An 18137-nucleotide genomic window follows, 5' to 3' on the forward strand; every position below is an offset into this window, starting at 1 on the left:
TAAGATAAACAAATGATCCAATGGAGACATTTTGGAGCACTCCGTTACAGGACTTAAGCGCAGTAAGCTGATCTGGTGTCAGTGTTTAATGGCAGGTAAGTATGCATCAGGCAGAAAGGATGTGTAATGGTGTGGGGGTTATTTTTAGGCTGTCATCCTCTTGGGGGGGCGCCTCATGTGTTGTGTTTGTCATCCCGATCAATGCACTTATGACCCTCCCCACATCTATGGAACAGGATGAGAGCGAGAGGAGAGGATTGGTGGATGTAGATGGATGTGTGTGAAGCAGATAGGATACGCTCTGTGGTGTGTGAATGTGTGCGGGTATGTTAATTGATTATTCATGGCCTGTTCTCACTTCCTGCCACAGAGGATGCGTGCGTCCCTCACAGCTGTTGATGGTAATGATCAATGTAACACAGAAGTTAAGTTCAGATTAAAGAAGTAACCAACACTGCAGGGAAGTATGTGGAGTGCTACTGATAATGTGTTTGTGGTGGATTTTTGGGTCTGCCGATGGGCAGATTTTTATGGAGCGGAAGGTTTGTGCGTGCGTATGTGTCTGTGGGGTAATTTAACTATATTTGGGGAGCAAAATTGGCCCCAGACGTTGGCTAAACATGTCCAGACCTCCCTTTTAGGGGCATTAAAAATGGAAAATGTATAGCAAAAAGGTTTTTTCAATTCATTTTGGTTTGGTTATTATTTTTGTATGGTGGAGAGTCCACACATAATGTTTTGTTCACATGCTTGTCTGGGCCTCTTTTAAAGAACTGTGTTGGGGTAAACAGACGTGTGTGTACTGTGTTATGAGTCAGTGTGTATCAGAGAGAGGACAATACAAGTGCTGTTCTCTGGATTCGGGGCTGGGAGTCAGTAAACACTCATGGGCTCTTATTCAGCTTTGGTGGTCGTCGCAATATCTGCTGAAAACTCAATTTGTACGTTTTCTCAAGAAAAAATGAGAGCTGCTTGTCTTTGTAAGAACATATGTGTCCCTAGTCCCACAACAGCCCAAAACATTTACATTCATGCATATGGCAGATGCTATAGATGAGCTATAGAAAGAGAGGCAAAAGTCTAAATAATAAAATGAAGTTCACATTGAAGGCATGATGAATGTAACCTCTCTGTGGGCTCTTTGAGGTTACTCTCTTTAATTGTGTCCTTGAAGAGTTCATCGTTTGAACAATTCACTATGAGTCAATTTAGGCTAATGCATTAGAAAGCACTGTCTGTAGCAGAGATGAATGCATATCAGCCCTGAGCAAGAGCTAAATTACTTGATTCAGTTAATTGGTTAATGAATAACATCGATTTTTAGCCTGGAGTCGTAATTAACCTTGATATGAATATGTCCTTGGTACTCTGTCATTGTTAATATATCCTCCATACTGCTGATCCCTTCACATCATGTCAGAATTGCCATAATCACACACGTTCACATCTATTCATAATCATCCACATTAACGCTTTAAAACGTTGCTCTGTAGGGTAGTGTTTGAGGGAACGTTACTCAACAATTTTAGTAATAGATTAATAATGACAACATATGGGGCGATTCACATTTTGCGTCTTTTGCGCGCGCAAGTTCGTTATTTTAAATGTAGTCACGCGGCAGGCGCGTGCAAATAGGGAGCGATGCGGTCGCAACGCACATATTTATTACTAATTTTTGCTATAAACGCGCTAATTTTTCCAGGTGCGATGGTCATTTGACTAGACGCGAAATGTGAATCGCCCCTAAATGGGCTCTTCACCACTTGTACAAGCAAACATTTCAAACAATGTAAACAGTTAATAACCTCAGAGTGTAATGCTTAAATTATTTAAAGAGTTAAAGATGGGGTAACACACGCAGTTTCTGCAAATCTCATATTAATCTTGAGTACCTATAGAGTAGTATTGCATACTTCGTATCTTTGAAGAGTATTTAGTTTGATCACATTTATAAAAGAGAGATACAGCTGTACGATTATTTCTGGAAAGAGACGAGCTGCTGGAGGCGTGCATTGGGGGGGGAACTACAGCACGAGCATACGTCATCGCATTAGTCCCTTCGTGTTGTTTACATTATGCACGTACGGATTGCCAACAAAACAGACATATGACTTAGTTTGACTTTAACAGTGTAAAGAAGTCAGAATGCATGAAATAGCATGTTACCCCATCTTTAAAAAGTATGTACAGTAACATCTGTCATTTATACTTTGTTACTAGTTTTAATGGAAGTTGTGTTTTTGTTTGTTTTGTCAGGATCAGGCCACAGATGGCAAAGGAAAAGATCGAGGGATGTCACATCTGCACCTCCGTGACTCCCGGAGAGCCCCAGGTGCTCCTGGGAAAAGACAAGGCCTTCACGTATGACTTTGTGTTTGACCTGGACGCCCACCAACACCAGATCTACAGCGCCTGTGTTCAGAAGCTCATCGACGGTTGCTTTGAAGGATACAATGCAACTGTCTTTGCTTACGGACAGGTAAAGTCTTCCACAGACAGACAGACTGATAATGAGTAATATTTTTAAACAATTAGCAACATTTTCTTCCTAAATCCACCCATGAAACAGACCACAGACCATAAAACAAAGCCCATATCCTCATCTTATTCAGTTCTCTGAATGTAAATTCTTCATTGCTAGACCCCCGTGACCCTGTGACCTTTCACTCGGTGCTTAAAGTGATGTGACAGCTGTGTTGGGTGTCTTTGTGTGAAGCTCGGGCCTCTCGGTTGCACTTATCACACGCCCTCTTCACGCCCCGAGTGGCCATTGTACAGAGATCAGGGTTAAACACCTGAACCGCATTTCTGTCAGCGTGTACAAAACTGGATGTGAACCAGATTAAACATGTGGACACTTAGAGACACGCACAGGAGATTTGTAAAGGACACATTTACAGTTATACATTGGGCAGATCTCAAAAGTACCAAATACTGTCTGGTTGACCAGAACGGTTAAAGGCACAGTTCACCCGAAAATGAAAATTATGTCATCATTTACTTTAGGGCTGTGCGATTTGGGGAAAATATCTAATTGTGATTTTTTTGACAGACATTGCGATTGCGATTTGATTTGCGATTTTAACTTTTCTAATTCAAGCTTCAGCTCAATATTGTTGTGTGGAGCACAGTATGGGTATAATTACCCTGCTGAAAGAAAACAACAACAAAAAAACATTACAGAAATTCCAATTGTTTCCATTAAAACCATTACAAAATTCATTTTTGTAGTGTGTTTTGGGCATTATTCAAATTGGGCTTACTGTTGTTCAATTGGTTCCCAGCTTCAAGATTACATCACACCAATAGAATCCAAATACCAGTGTACACTATTATAGTTTCCATTAAAACAAATACAACTCCCATTGTAACCCTTAAATCCACAACATTTTCTATTGTGTTAGTGAATTATTAAAATAGTTCGTTACATAGGCTGATTTATTATTTTTTAAGTATGTGGGATTTTTTAAAACAAGTAGAAAATGTGCTGAATGTTTAATTTCATCCAAGTGAAATTAGCAAAACAGTTAGATAGAATTTACATTTGTTTGAAACACGGAGCTAGGCGTGAGTTTACACAGGGTGCGCGCGTGCGTCAAGGCAACAGGCTGTGTGTGCGCATCAAGTTTAAACGGCTCGTCTGCGAGACGAGCGAGTATGAAACGGGCTATGTGTGCGCGTCAAGTTTAAACGGCTCATCCGCAAGACGCGCAACGCAGGGAAGAGAGCGAGTATAACACAGGCCGTGTGTGCGGTCTTCTGAATTGGATGGTTTTTTAGTATTTATTTGCCTAATATGATCGATCTGACTCTGCAGATGCCATAATAACACACACACTCTCTCTCTCTCCCGCTTTCTGTTTGTTTGTTTTTTTGATTAGGCATAACGGAGGTGCGCTCACTCTGTTGGTTAGCAAGAATGCCACTCAAAGCGGGCTTGGAACAGACGCGTTTCCTACATTTCACATCGTTTCCACATCGCAGCCTCTTGCGATTAGCAAATCGCAACGTCTCACATCGCGATTGCGATTCGATTTCGATTAATCGTTCAGCCCTAATTTACTTCACCTTCATGTCATTTAAACCTGTATGACTTTCTTTCTTCTGCAGAACACAAAAGAAGATATTTAGAAATTCGGCGGTACCCATTCACTCCTATTGTAAAGACACAAAACCAATGGAAGTCAATGGGTGCCGCTGTTGTTGTTTTGATCTGTTACTACTTATAAATTTGTGCTTTGCAAAAGCTGATTTTGGGATGTTTACACTGGATTCATTTATTTTGTTTCATTGTGCATGTGCTGTTGTTCAAAGTCTTGCTGTCTCTGTGCAGACTGGTTCAGGAAAGACGTACACCATGGGCACCAGCTTTGATATGACCATGTCTGAGGAGGAGCAGGGCATCGTTCCTCGGGCAGTGCGACAGCTCTTTCAGGGCATTCACAAACGCAGACTGGAGGCACAGAGAGCTGACAATCCCGAACCAGAATTCAAAGTCAGCGCCCAGTTCCTGGAGGTGAGACTATGAGATGGAATTGAAACTTGTCCTAGTCTTTAAAAGTACTTCTACATGAATGCATGTATGCTTACGGTTTTTTAAATAAAAGATGTTAGTACACAAATAAAACGGGCTGCTTTTAAGGGATAGTTCACCCAATAATGGAATGGTTTCATTATTTACTCATTCTCATTTCATTTCAAGCTTGTTTGACTTTCTTTATTCTGCAGAACACAAAAGAAGATATTTTGAAGATTGTTGCTAACCGAACAACACTGACCCCCATTGACTTCCATTGTATGAACAAATCGAACAAATTGTGATAAAAATCACTGAGAAATTTCTCAAAATATCCTCTTACGTTTTTCAGCAAAGATTTGTATTGTGTTGAATAGATTTTGGTGTCTTTCTGGTCTTCATTAGGATTATGATGTAGTTATATTAGGTTGTGAATATAATGAAGTAGAAACGGGTGCGGAGAGCGACCCGGGCAGATGGCTGGAGTCCCTGACTTCATTTATCTAGATCACATCGTCCGCGTAATGGTGCCGTTAGACAGACTCGACTCAAATCACATCAAGTGTAGAATGAAGAGAGAGAAGGAGAGGTCAGATCGTAATGACATGGAGGAAACCCACTCGGAAGCCCATATTTATTTGATATCAGTCGTTACAGCTGACATCAGATGAGGAGGCGGCGCTCGTCTGCCCAGCCGTGCAGACAGTAGTGTAACCGTAAACTGTCCCATGGTAAGTAATGAGTTTAAACTTGTAACAGTCTGTTTTAAAGATCCCCGCACGCTGTCTGGCACGCGCTGCTGTTGGTTCAGCAGAATCTCGCCTCGCCGTTGGGAATAACCAGATAGATTTGTCTTGAGCTCCACGGCTGTGAGTGGAAGCCCTTCCCCCGGGGACGACTTTAATAGGGCATTAAAATGCCCTCGTTTCATTAGTCTCGTCCTTTCTCTCCTTTGTGCTCTTTGTACATTTTTTCATACATCAGCAGTTTGATGTAAATTGTTTTGAACCCCAAATTGAATTTATCACATCCCTCTGAGCTGCTTATTTTCCCAAACTCTTTCTCCACCCTTACAAAACAAAAATATATGAGAATATACTGGAAAATATACTGGATCAGCACCATTTCAGTTGAATCTCTCCTAAAGACCGGTTCTTTTCCAGTTCTGTTTAATGTCGTGAGGTTATCACTATTAATCTCTGCCGTGACCCCATCCGTCAGTTTGTGTGGTCCCTGGCATCCTTGAGGTCGAATGCGCAAGGCCTTTTTCTGGCCTTTTTTGACCTCTTGACCTTTGGCCTTCAGTAGGTCACGGATCTTGTATATTTGTCTTGCAGCTGTATAATGAGGAGATCCTTGACCTGTTTGATAGCACACGCGACCCGGAGACTCGAGGCAGGAAGTCCAACATTAAGATCCACGAGGATGGCAGTGGCGGCATCTACACTACAGGAGTGACCTCACGGCTGGTCAACTCTGAGGACGAGGTCAGTTATCTGGCAGTTATACATGAGTGATATGCAGCCTGTGATCTGAATCATTTAAACCCAACATGAAATTGAAACTGATGATATTTACTTGACTTATAGACCATTTTGCAAGATGCAAACAATGCTGGAGCACTTCCTTGAAACGAGGAAGGCGGGACGAGAGCCGTGAGAGACCAGTGCAATGCGCATCTGACACTCATTATCACTCGCGTCACCGGCCTCGCACCGTTCCCTCACGGCTGTCGTCCCGCCTTCCTCGTTACATTCCTGTTTTAGTTTCTTAACACTACACATACGTTTGAGCGGAGTACAACCGACAAAACTTTTAGAACTGAATCAAAATGATAAACAAACATCTTTAATACTTAATGATATATTTGGAAGAAAAAAAAACTGAAACAGGAAGTGCTTTTGGACCAGTGGTGTCTTCCAAAATGGTCTGTACCTGTCCCTTGTGTGAACACAATTTAACAGTCTATATATAGAAGATAGTCAAGCTACACTTAAAAAAAATACAATTTAGTTAAAGTCCTAGTGAAATAAAAAATGACAATGCCTATTTTTTTCATTAAATCTTGCAGTGTTTATTGTAAATAGTTTATCAATGTGGGTCATTCTCCTTTTAAAATTTGTGTGCCCTCATAATCAGTTAAAAATCTGAAAATGCACTTCCGTCCTGTAATGACTATTCATCTTAAATGAGGTATGTTAGACGGCTTGGGCGGAGCATCTGTTAACTCCTCCCCTTCAACTGTCAGCCTGCTGCGAGTTCCATTTCAAAATGCAATGGCTGTTTTATACATCCAATCAAATCACAGAGAAAGACGAAAGCCATGCCCACTATTTTTCTCATTAGAAATTCCATTTCACTCTGAAATGCGTCAAAATACTGAAGTAAAAATGATCACAAGACTTTAAAATACAAGCTGCTAAATACAGTGAAGCTGCAGACAAACTAGAATACACTGTTATTTAAAATGAAAACTACTTCGAAAATAGGGCTGTATATTTGTGATTAATTGCAATTAATCGTGATTAATCGCATCCAGAATAAAAGTTTGTGTTGACATAATATATGTCTGTGTACTGTGCATATTTATTTTGTATTTATAAACACAAACGTGCATGTTTCTATTTATATTTAAATTTGGGTCAAAGATGAAAAGGGTTTAAGCATAAAAACAATAAGTGTAATATATATATATATATATATTGTTGTTGTTCCAAAAGTAAAGAAAAAGTTTTCTGTTTAATTTAATTGCATTTTTGTTTTTGTTTTCTGAGCAAAAAATAATAAAATAAGACAATATCATACATTTTCCCTGATTTTCAGAAGACGCCACTAAAATGTCATTCAGTGTAACAATCTTGTCAGGCATATTTACAACAAAAATCAATTTGACTTTTTTTAAATTAGCCACTATCCTATAGGTTTGCCCATTTGTCAATAAGATTTTACTCATTTAAAGCACAATAAAATGTAATATGCTCCCTTATTCTTTTATATATTTTAATATTTTTATTTTAATTTGTACATAAATATTGTGTTACACTGAATGACAATGTAACATTTCAACCAAATTTTATTCTCTTAGAGAACTTAGTTGGAACCATCAAGCAGACATTTTACTACATTTAATGTGCTTTCTATGTACATAAAATCACTTTTGTAACATCTTAACGTCTTTGACCCATTTATATTTATACTTATACTAGAAGAATACATAGACTTGTCTGGTAGTGACTGTCTGTATTCTCTCTCTCAGCTTCTGCAGTGTCTGAAGTTGGGTGCTCTGTCCCGTACCACAGCCAGCACACAGATGAACGCCCAGAGCTCTCGCTCTCATGCCATCTTCACCATCTACCTCTGCCAGATGAGAGTGTGCTCGCAACCGCACCTGGTACGGCCCTCCAAACACATCAGCACAAACCCCTGCCAAAAAGATCTGACAGCAGATGTGAATATTATATAAACCTGCTTACATGATATTAAAAGTTGCAGTCTTAATCTTTATGTTGCCGAGTTACAAAACCATTAACAAGTTCAGACAGTTAGTAAGTTACATTCTGGAGTATTAAAAATCAAAGCGCCCACACTGCTTTTGGATCATTATGTAAAGCCTCTGGCATTAGAGATGTTAAAAGTAAACGTGTTGATACATGGCAGTCATAATCATACATTTGTAATGGAAATGGTTGTTTGTAGTTTAAAGCTGTCGATGTTTCTCGCTGCAGGAGAACGGCGAGATGAACGGTGAATCTGACGGTTCCATCTCTCAGCCTGAGTATGAGACGCTCACTGCTAAGTTTCACTTCGTGGACCTGGCGGGTTCAGAGCGCCTCAAACGCACAGGAGCCACTGGAGAGAGAGCGAGAGAAGGCATCTCCATCAACTGCGGCCTGGTACATTTTATTCAGAGATATGATCTGCTTTTCAAAATTTAGCTTTGAAGAGATTTTATACATCACGCCCAAACCTTCATGTTTCTTGAAACACAGAGGATGTTATTTTTTATGGAATATAAATAGAGGTACTGTAGATAGTAGCATGTTTAGACTGCTCGTTTGCGTACAATGAAAGTGGATGGTGACTCGGACTAAAGCAAGATTTTCTGTCAATAACAAGGGGAATTTCAATTGGTTTCTTACATGAAGCCATTGTATGATCATGTTGACTTTAATGTATGTTTAAGAGTATGTTTACACGATAAAAAACGGAAAAGATTTTCCTTTGCGTTTTTGAAAAGTTTCACGTACACACAACAATGTTATCAAAATGGTCTGCATTTACTTGGATCCGGGAAAACGAATAAAAACGATGTATTATGCATGCCAGGCCAGTGGATGGTGACGTTGCACTATAAAGAAAAACTACGTGCCTTGCGCACATACGCATACCCCGTTTTAAGGTAAAAGTGCTTTTAATACACTTTGTCGGCGTTTATGTGTGTTTATAGTAGTGTGCATATAAATACTGTCTCCGCTGCTCGTAGTGGTGCAGTAAATCTACTTTTTGCTGGAGAAATGATAATAAGTATGTCACAGGGCACAAACATGCAGCATGTTCAATTCTGTGTTTCTTATTTGTTTTTCTTTGTTTTAGTTCTTGCTGGCTTAATTTATGCTTTAATATCATTGTTACTGTTATTTATCTGTTGAGTTTAGAGTTTTTTCAATGAATTATGGGTTTTGATTGTTACCATGGTTGAGATTTGTGTGTTCAATGTTGAGGTGTAATTGCATGACACAACCGCAAAGCCGGTATATAAACACTCAACACAAACTGTTTAAACAGTTATTGATCAAAGTTTGGGTCTGTTTGAGGCAGAAAACATTTACAATCGTAGTAAAAGACAAATACATTTGTTTATTTTTAAATAACCAATCTATATTCTCTATTTATGTTACAAAAAAAATTCTTCTGTTATTTGTTAGGTAAACTTGAATATTTATGTTTTGACAACTTGTTTTATTAACAAAATATTTTGAGTTGTGTGGGCTTCAGACCGCTCATAAATTTGCTTGTGATCGGTTACCTTATTATTTTAGGTTTGTCAACTTTTTTTTTTACAGTGTGGAAAAGCCGCCTTCAGAGTTTACACGGAAACGATAATGCCGTAGTTTTCAAAAACGTGCACTTTGAGACCCGTTTTCAAAAGTTTGCGTTTTCAGTCCCCCAAAACGCCTTTTCATGTAAATAAACAGCCAAAACGCATGAAAAATTTAGCTTTTTTAGTTGAAAACGGTCTCGTGTAAACGGCCTCTAAATATACAACAGGAGTTTTCTGGATTTGGGGGGATTGGATTAGTTTTTTCTTTTTGGGATTTGGCAGTTGCGGTCTCCATCCACTTTGTACTGTATAAATGGCCTTGTGAAAAATGACCATGGTTTTACTCCTACTCATAAATAAATAAATGTTTTTTTCGAATTTTTTATTTTTATGGACCATTCCTATTAACTACCACAACAAAAGAATTACAAAGAAGTTCACAAATAAACCTCAGGCCAACGCCACAAAACTGGCTTTGTCATCAAGTTTCTGTGCTGAACTTCATTATCATGAATGTCCTTTTAGCTGATTCATGTTTTTTTTAAATGCAGCCGTGATGTAGTGTTACTTGGTGCCTTGTAGGTTCATTACTGTGGTCTCGGCGCTGTGTTAAGTTGTTAGAGTAGTTGAAGGTAATTACAGGACTGAAGAAGAGCTGGAGTTGGAAACAAAGCCAAGAAGACCTATTGTTTTGAGAACTTGGAGCCAAATAGAGCTCTTTTGTTTTTGAGCCTAGTTACTTTATTGTAAGAGGGCCCATTTAAATGCTTTTAATCTTAGATAGCAGCATGAGATGATGTGTGACTGTGTGTATGTGTGTGTTTGGCAGCTGGCCCTGGGTAATGTGATCAGTGCATTGGGAGATCAGAGCAAGAAGGCCGGCCATGTGCCGTACAGGGACTCCAAACTCACACGCCTGCTTCAAGACTCACTGGGAGGAAACAGGTAACATCTAACATATATGTACCATATACATGCTCATTACACACGGTTCTTCTCTGTCTCACTTTACTTAATAGGCAAATCATGCTTAAAAACTCTCGTGCAACAATACAAGTTTTGTTTCTACCTAGACAGCATTTCAAGACAACATAGGTGCCCTCCCAACACACAAAGCTGTTTCAAACAACAGGCAGTAAAATTATTTTGTTTATACTATTTATTTATTAGGATTAACCCCTTGAGATGTACTGTCTCGTTTTTGAGAGTGTCCCAACATGCATCAAACACAATCACAACATAAAACCAAAACAACATACGAATACCAATAAATATATAGTATACATCAAGGACGAACAATGTTGTTTCTTCAGTAGCCCTAAACGGACAAACTGCTCTACAGAGTGCTTTTCATAAATACGTTATCTCCTTCGGCAAAGAAGCAAAAACGTGACGAGATCTTATTTCTTACTCTTCGAAAGGGAGGCTGGAGTGAGTCGTTGGTTGCAATTCACAACCTCACCACTAGATGCCACTAAAATCTCCACATTGCACCTTTAAATAAAAGTAAATCTAATAAATACAATACCAATATACCAATGAAATTATAGTGAATTCTTGTGGTACTGTATGTTTATATTATATATTAAACAGGAAATGCTTTTTATTTGTATTTTTGATAAAGACAGCTTTGTCAAAATGAACCCGTTCACACAGATCTGCAAAACACCTTAAATGCTGTATTATGCATGCATGCATGCCAGGCCAGTAGCTAGTGATGTCACTTTCTAAAGAAACACTTACACACATACGCAAGTACTCGCACATGCCTATAGACTGAACATGTAATATGCCTGTTGCGCCCGCGCCATGGTGGATTCGCCATTTACATGGCGGAATTTGCAAGAGCAAAGACTGGACACTTCTCCAGAGAGGAAACACATCTGCTCAGGCGTGAGGTTAAAGCGCGCGAGCAGACCATCTACAGGACATGCCGGATTTTTATGTTTATGTACACAATAATAATCTTTTACATTGTACTCCATTTATTTTTATATTTGGCATGTTTGTGTGCTGCTGCGCTTCCCTCTGTGTAATAAGTAAAGTGAAAGCACGTTGTGGACCCGCCCAGAGGCGCATTTTCTACTAACGCGCTCTTTAAATAACAAAAAAAGATTGCGCCATTGACTTTAGACCAGGTTTGAGTTGGTCTATGGCGCAGTCTGTTTTCAGTTCCTCAAAATAGCAACGCGCCTGAAAACACCTTTTTTTAGACTAGCACGCCCATAGGCGCACAAATGAGCACAAATGCATTTGCTGTTTAAACAACGTGGCACATGACGGGGAAAATGTGAACTGTGTCGGGCTGAAACTAGCAAAAACACTTGCGCTACGCCTTGCGCTGGGTGTACGATAGGGCCCTATGTTTTCAAAAAATGTACACGTTTTTGTTTAGATAAATCACGAAAACCCATAAAAGCTTTTCTGTTTTCACAATAAAAACGGTGTAGTGAAAACGTCCTTAGGGTACCTTGTTTTGTTTAGTTTTTAAGACTGTGTTGCATGTGTCTTGTCATTCATGGGGCAATCCCAGAATGCCTTGCAGTGGGCAGTGTAGTGAATAAAGTTCGTAACACCAAAGATAAAATATATTAACACCACTGCCATTACAATGAATGGAGAGGAAAGCAACGCTCAACATGGCCGCTCTAGCAAAGAAAGTCCCGCTTTCCATTAAAAAGATCCAATCGCCAATCGATAAAGACTGACGATCCTCTGGGGCGGGGCTTATGTGAGGTGCTTACCAGCCTGTGCGTAAGTAGCTGAAGCGACCTCAAAAAGATGATATTTAGCGCAATTTAAGCTTAGCAAACCAAAGTTATGGTACAGTCCATATCAGGTTTAATTATTGATCGGAAATATACTACTTAATTGTGATTTTTGCCACCGATTTTAAAATATCTGCCTTCCACCATTCAAAGAGATAGGACTGTGGACTTGCTATGACCTAATGAACTGCCCAGAAGCGTTGCAAACATGGCCGCCAAGTGGCATGACTTCCGTAAATGGACTTTGTTAAAACTGATTGGGAAATCGTATTAAAATGTATTCTTGCACCATGCTCCTAGCGTAGCAACATGCTAATAATAAACTGTAGAACTGAACTGCTTGCTTTAACAGACTTACGCGATATATTCGAGAAGTGCTGTTTGCGTTGCGTTTTGAGTCGCTGCATGTGCAGAATGTCCAGATAAGACACAGACATGCGTGTAAACATACACATGGGTGTTTTTATGTCATGGTGTGGACCTCCCATTCACTTTTATTACTACTTTAATTATTATAGATTAACCCTCACCATACCTATAATTCCTGACATTTTTAAATGATGCTGCGTGAGCTGTTTTCTGTGTGGCAGGCGCCCACAATGCATGTTTTTCAGGTTTTCCAAAAACCAATCATGTTTTACTAGAATACAATCCTCCCATTGAGCTCTGTTGATGGTTAAGCATGCTAATTATAATATATTATACCACACCCTTTACTAAGCCTTTCATATGTTTTGAATTCAAAATGAAAAGTTTTTTGTTTATATAGCTTTTGTTAACAACAAAAATCAAGCAAAGCGCATCACACACCTTACATACACAAACACTTCAGGTTTATCACCGTAGGAACCTCCCAGTAACTTCTGTTGTTCTCTCATTAAGCTAATTGTAACTACTACAGACTATCCCTAACAGACACATTTTGGCCTTTATTTTTAACACGTGACTAAAGATTATTATGCCACTCTATAAAACTGTTTCTTTGTGTCATTGTAGAGATGTTTCGTCTCACATACACACTCGTATTTGTGTTTGTTTACAAGTCTCGGACAATCCACGCAAGTTCACATGCTTGCAAACGCGGCTGTGCACAGTGCAGTCATTGTGTGTTGAAGGTTAATGCATGCTAACAGAGCGCTTGTGTGGATGCGTGGTGTCGGGTCTCTCAGCCGGCAGCAGCGTTTGGTCATACGTGCTCATGATGTGGGTTCAGAGGGGGAGGTGATTGAATTAAACATGAGACACTGCAGACAGTGGAGCTCCTTAAAGACATTTAAGCGGCGCCCATAAAAGCATGCGGGCGAGTATGGACCGCCGGAGCATGTTTGTGTTTATCTGTCATCTGTTTGTGATTATCTTCCCTTTGTGTGTGTTTCTGGGTTCTGCTACGTGTTGTTTAGATTTTTTTTTTTTTAGATTTAGATTCAATTTATTGTCATTGCACATGTACAAGGCAACGAAATGTGACCTCTGCATTTAACCCATCCAGAGAGTAGTGAACACACGTACCCCCGGAGCAGTGGGCAGCTATCACTGCAGCGCCCGGGGAGCAAGTAGGGGTAAGGTGCCTTGCTCAAGGGCACCTCAGTTGTTACCCGCCGGCCCTGGGAATCGAACCGGCAACCTTCTGGTCATGAGTCCGACTCTCTAACCATTAGGCCACAACTGCCCAACTGTTTATGAAGGTTGTTTGGACTAAGACCATCATGCATTCACATTCTTGTATTTCATAATTTCATTTCTCTACATTTGTCCAGTCAGACTGTGATGATTGCCTGCGTGAGCCCCTCTGACCGAGACTTCATGGAGACCCTCAACACTCTGAAGTACGCTAACCGCGCTCGCAACATCAAGAACAAAGTGATCGTGAATCAGGACAAAACCAGTCAGCAGATCAGCGCCTTGCGAGCCGAGATTGCACGTCTGCAGATGGAGCTCATGGAGTATAAAGCGGTGAGAATGAGGAGGAATGTCATGGTTGCAAATGACCAAAAATGAATATTCTGTGACCCACCCTCACGTCATTCCAAGTTTGTGTTTCACAAAATCGGACATTAAAGGTGTCATGAACTGGCCTTTTTTTTATTGTTTTATACTGTTGTATGAGGTCTACTTATGACGTTCGCGTTGTTTCTACATTCAAAAACATCAAAATCAATAAGTAATAGGCTATTTTCTACCCGGGTTTTGAGGCCGTCTCGACAAACGCTCTGTTTTAATGGGCGTGCCGCATAGAAGACTTGGAAGTAAACGCCCACTGCTATGGTTGTAAAGCAGTTTGTGTAGTAAACTTAGTTTGGAGCCTTCTGTGAATTTGGTTAGACTCGTAACGTTAGGTTACACATTATCAGGACATATCAAGCGATTACTAATGTCGGAATCCGAAGGAAGGTTATGCAGCGACTGTGTTCTTCCACAACCAGGCACCGACTGCACAATATTTTATGATCTTTAATGGCATGCTTATTGCTTGCTCGCTCGATCTGGTTCTGAGCAACTTGTGTTACTTCAGTACTGTCATGCGCGCACCAGTGGGCGGGGCTAGAGAAGTAGTCGTTGATATTCTTCTGTGGAGGCGGTGTTCAACCTATCAATGTCGTCATAGATAGGTGCATTCCAGGACCTGGCGTTCGCTGGGCCTGGTGTCAATAACTGTTGTAATCTCAGTAACAAGGGCCTTTTCAGTTCTGACACTTACACGATGTTCGCGTGAATACAATTCCCTCTTATATAATAAAAGCTTGGGTTAAAATTTACGTCTTAATACATGACACCTTTAAAGGAGTAGTTTACACAAAAATGAAAATTCTATTATAATTCTCTTATAATTGTCAAAGCCTTAAAACAGATAATCGCAATTATTTATTAGACAATTAACCAGCCAAATTATTTAATCGTGACAGCCCGAGTATTTTTCCTTGTGAGTTGTATAGATAAAATAAAAGCCATGACAAGATGTTAAACACTGTAGGAACCAGTTTCATAGGGGCAGAATTGACAAAAATCTGCATGGGATCTTCTTACATGTTTATTGTACGAGAGGAAACATTTTCAGCCGATGTTGAAGCAACATGGAGCAGCTAAACAATCACTTCCTCTTTTACACGATCAAACACAGAACTTTACAGATTTACAACAGACAGTCTGGTGACCTTGTTGCATCTCCTCACATGTTGGTTTTCCTCCAATGCCACCCAGTACGAGCACTAGCTGTTTATGTAACAGGCTTTGATGCACACTGAATATGTGGGGCATGATGACACGCTTAGAACAGGCTCGGCTCATCTTGCCCCACGGTGAAGTTAATGGAGCGAATTGTGAGCTCAGTGTCTCGGCCCGACCGGGAAGATAAACAGTTGTCGATAATGGTCGCGTTTAGCTGTGATGCTGTTGAGTGAGATGAACCGTCCTGACAGATCAGAGAAGGTGGATGGGGGGATGGGTCGGGTGAGGTCAATGCTTCCTCTTACACGCTTTGTGTTTCTCAGGGAAAGCGAGTGGCCTGTGAAGATGGATCCGAGGGATTTAGCGATTTGTTTCAGGAGAACTCGATGCTTCAGAAGGAGAACGATACGCTGCGTATGAGAGTCAAAGCCATGCAAGAGACAATTGACCACCTCAACACACGGGTCACTCAGCTCCTTACAAACGGAGTTAACCTGCTGCTCACAAAGACAGGTGAGAGACTCCTGGTGGTTACCGGAGGTATTACCATAAACGTTACTGGTTGCGTTAGCGATTTTCTCTTTTTTTATTGTCTGTATTGACTTTTAATTTCTTTATAGACAAATTGTTTTCATTTTACTCAGGCGAAACAAATGAGGAGATTGGTAATCTAATCCAGAACTACATTCGAGAGATTGAAGAGCTGAGGTAACACTTGACATTACTTCACTCACGAGTAGACTCACATCTTGTTTTCGTATGTTAGTAATAGAAGACTCATCTCTCTCTCTCTCTCTGTCTTTCTGTCTCAGGTCTAAACTGCTGGAGAGTGAGGCCATGAACGAGTCTCTGAGGCGGAGTTTGTCTCGTCTCTCTTCCCGCTCTCCATACCCCCCTTCTCACCCCGCTGCTCCAGGACTCTCTCTTTGCTCCTCCCCCTCCGTTTCCGTGGATGCGGAGATGACAGATGTCATTCGTCAAGCCAAATTAGACGTGGAGAGGCTGAAGAAGAAGGAGAAAAACCAGAGGAGGAAGAGGTGAGGTCTGAGGGTGGTCCATGAAGATCTCCATACAGATATTTAAAGATGTTAAACATTCTCATTTCACATGACAGACAATAAAATCACATAGAAAATCTCAGTAGAGTATCATAGAGAGCGAAGGTGGGTTGTTTTTATTTGGGCCAGTAAGCAACCACACAAAACACCCTTCAACACCTTAGCAGACCTGCAAAAATACACTAAAACATTCTGAAGATTTGCAACCCCTCATAAGCACCACTTTCGGTGTCCTTATGAAATGTAAAAATCCAGTTAAATGATCATTTCAGCCGTGTTGTGTGACATTTTACCATGTTTGGTGTACATACTCAAATGCTCAAGAAGTCCAAATACCCAAGACGTTTAATATGTCTAGCATCTTAAGTCAGAAAATATCATTTTAAGCACATTAAGTGTTAAAGCTGAAAGAAATTCTTAGTTTTCCAGTTAAATATCAAATGAAATGGTGAACTGCTATTTTACTTAGTTCTATTTTGCGAGTGAAACTTGTTTTCCGGCTGCATTGAGTCCATCAAACTAGATGCGGACTAGTGGACGCCGAATCCTGTTATTTACACATGTCATCTGTCTGTTCTGCGTGTCTGAGTGAGTGAACTGCACAGTTTAACATGCTACACGCGTGATGCTCATGAATTTGTCTGCGCGTTATAAGGACATGAACACATGAACTTCATCTCCAGAGTTGCTCTGAGAGTTTTTTTCACGGTTTGAGTGAAGAAACAGACATACTAAAAAATAAGCGTCTTCAGACAAACTGCCAAAATAAAAGTCTGGTTAACTTGGTATTTTTATGTGGACAAATATATGACTATTTGTTAAATGCAAAGTTAGTTGTTGACCTTTGAAATAATTCTTTCTATTTTTATTAATGTTTCTTATTTATACATTTGTATTATATTGCATTTTGAATGTAATATGGCAGTGTAATGTATTAAATGGGTTAACTTTTCACAGATATTAATGTATGCAATTTCAGCAATACAATTTTTATTTTTTCTAAAAAGGAAACAAATTAGTTGTTCATTTTAAGAGACCTGTATTATTTTCTCTTGTGCATTTAGTATTTCTCTTTAATAAAGAAAAAATATTTATTATCCGAATACCCGATTAATTGATGGAAAATCAGTAGAATACTCGATTGCTAAAATAATCGATAGCTGCAGCCCTACTCTTAATGTCCCTAAAGTTGGAATCGACTCCAAGACAGGAATCGACTCTCGTCGACTCCGTAATTTTTAATGTTGTCATTGACTCAAATCGGTTAAATTGTCTTTGTGATTTGTGCAAAGCAACAATGAACATTTAAAAACTAATCAGGTAAAAGTCATACCTCCACTCCTCTGACTGTACACGTTTACATCCGATCAAAAACACTGTGGTAATCCGAGCATGAGCGACGCCTACTGGTTCTCTCACAATAGGGCAGCAATATTTCCCGTTCATTCTTCACCTTCAATCCGATCACATTAAATTCTCAAATTCTTATTAAAAACTCTCGCATATTTCTTCTGTCCCTCTTCAAGCTTTTATTTCTATAAACAACTGTTAAGACTTTGCTTAAATGTGAGTCTGTGCGCATAACTGGA

General features: G+C 39.9%; 1 protein-coding gene across 10 annotated transcripts in view; it reads left to right on the plus strand.

The window, feature by feature from the left end:
* Positions 1–18137, plus strand: part of kif21b (kinesin family member 21B) — a 77128-nt gene that overhangs the window by 23134 nt on the left and 35857 nt on the right. For 5 of the 10 annotated variants that reach the window (XM_057361639.1, XM_057361640.1, XM_057361644.1 and 2 more), the window contains exons 2-11: positions 2257–2479; positions 4334–4516; positions 5854–6003; positions 7773–7907; positions 8242–8409; positions 10387–10502; positions 14083–14278; positions 15814–16003; positions 16111–16198; positions 16303–16527. In XM_057361639.1, the coding sequence (XP_057217622.1) occupies positions 2257–2479; positions 4334–4516; positions 5854–6003; positions 7773–7907; positions 8242–8409; positions 10387–10502; positions 14083–14278; positions 15814–16003; positions 16111–16198; positions 16303–16527 (1674 nt within the window). The remainder of the gene's footprint in view (positions 1–2256; positions 2480–4333; positions 4517–5853; positions 6004–7772; positions 7908–8241; positions 8410–10386; positions 10503–14082; positions 14279–15813; positions 16004–16110; positions 16199–16302; positions 16528–18137) is intronic. The other 5 variants (XM_057361642.1, XM_057361641.1, XM_057361647.1 and 2 more) reach the window with 1 other exon arrangement.

The sequence above is a fragment of the Triplophysa rosa genome, linkage group LG20 (genome assembly GCF_024868665.1).
Source record: "Triplophysa rosa linkage group LG20, Trosa_1v2, whole genome shotgun sequence".
In the NCBI taxonomy this organism is placed as follows: domain Eukaryota; kingdom Metazoa; phylum Chordata; class Actinopteri; order Cypriniformes; family Nemacheilidae; genus Triplophysa; species Triplophysa rosa.